Source organism: Asparagus officinalis, chromosome 10 (genome assembly GCF_001876935.1).
Source record: "Asparagus officinalis chromosome 10, Aspof.V1, whole genome shotgun sequence".
NCBI classification, from domain to species: domain Eukaryota; kingdom Viridiplantae; phylum Streptophyta; class Magnoliopsida; order Asparagales; family Asparagaceae; genus Asparagus; species Asparagus officinalis.
Window position 1 is genome coordinate 47,249,485 of NC_033803.1, and position 4,790 is coordinate 47,254,274.

At 35.2% G+C, this 4,790-nt stretch overlaps 1 protein-coding gene across 2 annotated transcripts in view; it reads left to right on the forward strand.

Moving 5' to 3' along the window:
• Positions 1–4,790, forward strand: part of LOC109825066 (ras-related protein RABC1) — a 26,140-nt gene that overhangs the window by 19,033 nt on the left and 2,317 nt on the right. Inside the window, exons 4-6 of one of the 2 annotated variants that reach the window (XM_020391777.1) lie at positions 2,224–2,289; positions 2,579–2,700; positions 2,893–3,021. In XM_020391777.1, the coding sequence (XP_020247366.1) occupies positions 2,224–2,289; positions 2,579–2,700; positions 2,893–3,021 (317 nt within the window). The remainder of the gene's footprint in view (positions 1–2,223; positions 2,290–2,578; positions 2,701–2,892; positions 3,022–4,790) is intronic. The other variant, XM_020391778.1, reaches the window with a different exon arrangement.

A 4,790-nucleotide genomic window follows, 5' to 3' on the forward strand; every position in this document is an offset into this window, starting at 1 on the left:
AAAGAGAGCTAATGCAACAAAAGATCACCAATCAAAAGATAAAAGCCAAACAGATACAAGAGAGCTAATGCAACAAAAGATCACCAATCAAAAGATAAAAGCCAAACAGATACAAGAGCACTTTCAACACATGGACGTGAGGTAAAGAGAGCTAATGCAACAAAAGATCACCAATCAAAAGATAAAAGCCAAACAGATACAAGAGCACTTTCAACACATGGACGTGAGGTTGACTTGCAAAAGGAATAAAAATATTAATATAGTAGAAATATTAGGTGTCCAACGAGAGAGAATGGGAAAACAGAAAACATAAATGAAAGTTGGTAAGTGTATATGACACTCTCGTAGACACAGGAATGAATCACATTGCCATCATCATAAAGCTTGACCCTGTCGTCATTGAAATGGAAGAGAGAAAAACTCCAACAAGAAATAAATTCAATACAAAAGTGAGTCATTTATCTCATGTAAACCATCTAGCAAATGCTTAGCTTATACACGGCAAGGGAGAGGCTTAAATAAATCCTAGAGGCTAACCAAAGGATTAAATACATTCCGTCATGGTCGATAGATTTAAATCATACTACAAGGAGGAAAACTTGTTTTGACTTATTGTAAGGTGTTACCGTCGTCGGTTGAGGGAGGAGATGGCACCGGAAGGGTCCAGCTTGGAGGAGGACAACAGGGGTGAAGGAGGAGATGACGCTGGAAGTTGAGCGAGGAGATGGCGCTACAGGGTTTGATCCTCAAACTGCAAAGAGTGCAAAGTAGCGGTCGAGCCTCGAACTGTGAGAGTGCTGAGTGACGGCTGAGGCGGAGTTGAACGGTGGGCAAGGCGGAGATTTTGAGTTTATATTGAAAAGGGGAAGGGGAGGGGAGAGAGAAACGTGTGAGAGAGGAAGAGGGTGGGCCCCACTTTTTTTTGAGTTAATCTTCACATGAGATTGACTATTTAATCTATAGTCTGAGATGTGCCACGTAGCGCAACCATCATTAGATGCCCAATCTAATGCAGGCCGCTTAGGAATCATTATTTCATATATTATATAGTATATAGTATATATATATATATATATATATATATATATATATATATGATATATATATAGTCTTACCGAACGCTAGCTAACTTATGTCCTATATATATAGAATCATATTTTCTAGTATATATATATATATATATATATATATATATATATAGTATATATATATATATACCTAGCTACTTATTTTTCATATAAGACTGGCTTTCCCGTACTAGGCTAAGTTAAAAGGAAAAATGTTATTTTAAAAAACTCCACTCTCTTACCCTGATTTATTTGAAACCCACCAACTTCCAAAAATCCCACACCCTAAACACCCAACAGGATTTATATTTTTACTTCGGGCCTGATATTTGACCCTTTATTTTATCACTTTTACGTTGTATTATTCTGTTTAACAAACATTATAGCATTTTAGACTGAATTATAGTAGCTTATTGGAAATGATGTTTTCAAAATAAACCAGGATAAAATAATGGGTTTAAAATAAAAACCCAAAGATTAAATATCTCTGGAGAACTTGATCATTCTTTTCTTTGTTACTCGCATTACTACTAAAAGACGTATCATTAATTTATGATCTTCAAATTTCTTAGTTATGTTCTTGCCTCAAAACAATGAACACTAATTTGTCAAGAATATTTACATTCTACATATTTTATAGTGAAACATTGAATGAGAAAGTTAGGAAGGTCATTAAACTTATGGTGCAGTACTCGACAAGGATTCTATCTCTTGGTCAGGTCAAGAACTTGTTAGTAGTTTTGTATTAGGAATGTTGGTTTCGTCAGGAGTTTGGGTAGGATAGTAAAACTTTTTCCTGAAAGGTATATTTTGGTGATGTGTTGGAGTAGCTGTGTTGAGCTGTTTAGGCTTGTACAATGCTTTTATTAGTTGCATAAAAAAGTTAAAATCCAAATCGTGATTGTTTATTTCATCGCATGCCTAATACTCAAACCCGCTAGCCATTTCTAGCCACTGGCTACCTGCTCTCTGTTAAGAGTTGCTGGAAAGAAGAGCTTTCTCGAGTGTTCTATATGCTGTAGTAAGCCATTGCAGTTCTGGTCAGTCTTAACGTGCATCCTCATGCTATGAAGTGTTTTATATGCGATGGTCTTATGTCAATATATCTATAGATGTTAACAATGACGGTAACTATAACAGTAACTATAACATGCAGCTGGGCAAGAAAGGTTCAGAACTCTTACAAGTTCATACTACAGAGGAGCGCAGGGGATTATAATGGGTATGCAATTGATTCTCTATATCTTTTTCATGTGTAAATAGTCTCAGTCATCAATCATTATTGCAAAAAAAAATTTAAATTATGACTAGAAATGTTAACTAAGAGCTTTTTTGTTGATTATATATTTATATCAAGTTACTTATGCCTACAGTCCATGAAATTTTATGGCCGTCATTAATTTCCTGTCGGCTAAACATTGGGAAAAGTTTGCTTCCAACTTTTTGTAATGCAATACAATCATGCAGTTTATGATATAGCAAGACTTTTTTAATGTAATCTAATCATGCAGTCTATGATGTAACAAGGCGGGACACATTCACTAATCTTTCTGATATTTGGGCTAAAGAAATAGACCTATATTCAACCAACCAGGACTGCATCAAGATGCTTGTAGGAAACAAAGTTGACAAGGTATGTGCAACTCTGTCATTTCATTTTAGTAAAAGCTGCTTGGAAGCAGTACTGCAGTTCTTCATTGATTGGATCATTATTAGTTTATATTACATGTAGCATGTTCCACTTTTCATGCCTTAATACTTCTTTTTTGGAAGTAACTTCTTCTGAAGGTTAGTAAATTTATTTATTTTGTTTTTACCTTCTCAGGAAAGTGAGAGAGTTGTCACGAAGAAAGAGGGCGTTGAGTTTGCTAGACAATATGGATGCCTGTTTCTAGAATGTAGCGCCAAAACCCGAGTCAATGTGGAGCAATGTTTTGAAGAGCTTGTCTTAAAGGTCTGTCAATCCTACCTTTGATTTGAAGATAATTTGCTTGTCAATCCTACCTTTAATGATTTCACCAAAATTAGCCTTGAAGGCTTAATAAACAATTCATAAGTAATTTTACTTAATTACTCGAGTTTTAAGAAAGAAGACACTCTCAGGTCTTTTTAATAAATTGTATTGAAATTACGTAACAAAAGTTGTAATAATGCATGTTATATTGAAATAACACATTTTATATTGTTACATAGTCATAATGTGTCTGAAATATTTCAAAAGCTTATGCAATGTTTAAAATTTCTTAGATTACGTAAGCAAATACCGAGTTATGTAATGTGTTCTTTCAACAACGGGCAAAACTAGAGATTTTTGGGGGTTAGTTGTCGACTTATGGAAACTTCACAAGAAATAGTATATTCTAATAAAATAGATAAGACAAAACATGGTTGTTAACTTAAAATGATGATATATGGAATTTCTTAGATTATTTTTGTCATGCTTCATTTTCACAAGTGACATCAATAATTTAAACAAATTTCAAGTTAGAGATTTTGGCTGGGTCTAAAACTAGATTCGACTAACCTACCCAACCTTTCTATAAGATATCTAATTCTTCTTTCAAGATTTTTAGGATGATTTTGAATTTACATTTTCTGAAGGTTGTGGTTGGGATATGCGTTCCTCATTTCTCCAAAATACAACTTTATTAGCGTAGCTAAAAATTTTGATGAGATTGAATGTTTATCAGGGGAAAAAATATTATTGTGCAAATATGGAAAGTTTAATACACATAATTATTGTTGTTTCTCTCATGACTACCAACAACATTATTTCTGATCTTATCGAAAGTGAGAAGTTGCACGGCAATAATTAATTCGACTGGCGTTGATAGGTACACTTTCTCCCGAATGAGCAGGGAAATCTAAAGCGTATTGAGGTTGTCATGCATGAGCCTGAACCAAGTTCAGCTCAGGCGTACTGTACTGAGATAGAGCAATATAGATTTAGAGGGATCGTTCTGCATGGTTTCTTATGTTGGCTACTATGAGGAACGATCTAATTGGGGAGTTTGAAAACTATGCAAATGCGAAGAGCCCCTGGGATGCTCTAAACACGAGATTTGGACGGTTCTCTCTAATGAGAGTCTGAATGGTGACTATCAGATTGTAATTCTACAAGATGACTGTTGGACAGGCCATTAAATTCCTGTCTTTGGATGATGGTTTCCATGATCAGGGATTTTAGGGATCTTGGAATTGCTGGAGCTGCCCTAAGTAGGGAGCAGGATCTATGCAGTCAGCAGGGCTTTAACTGACTCTTGGGATGATATGAAGCTCTTTTTGGCTCATGCTGAGAATGTTAGGATGTTTGAACTCGAGAACTCCAAGACATACCTCTTGAGACAAGATAGGGGTCTATAGAGTTCAGAAGGGTTCCCATTGAGAGCTGGAAGACTTGCATAGAAGCCAATCTAACACAAAGGTATGTAGTATCAGTATGTATCAGCGTCTTCCTAGTCTAAGTAGGATTCTCCGCGAAGTCCTATATGCTCCTATCGGTGAATCCTCATTTCTACAGCTAGACTCATGAGCTTAGGATAAGGATTCTCTTCGAGAATAAATTTGATGAAGTTTATGTTAGGTGATTCTTTGCTTTGTTTTGGACACCAAATTGATGTCCTACCAATTCTAGGCCATGACTCTTTGGTTGATTATAATATAGATTTATCTATTTGGTCTTATGTTTTGAATTCTGTTAATGGTGTGAGTTATGATATAGAA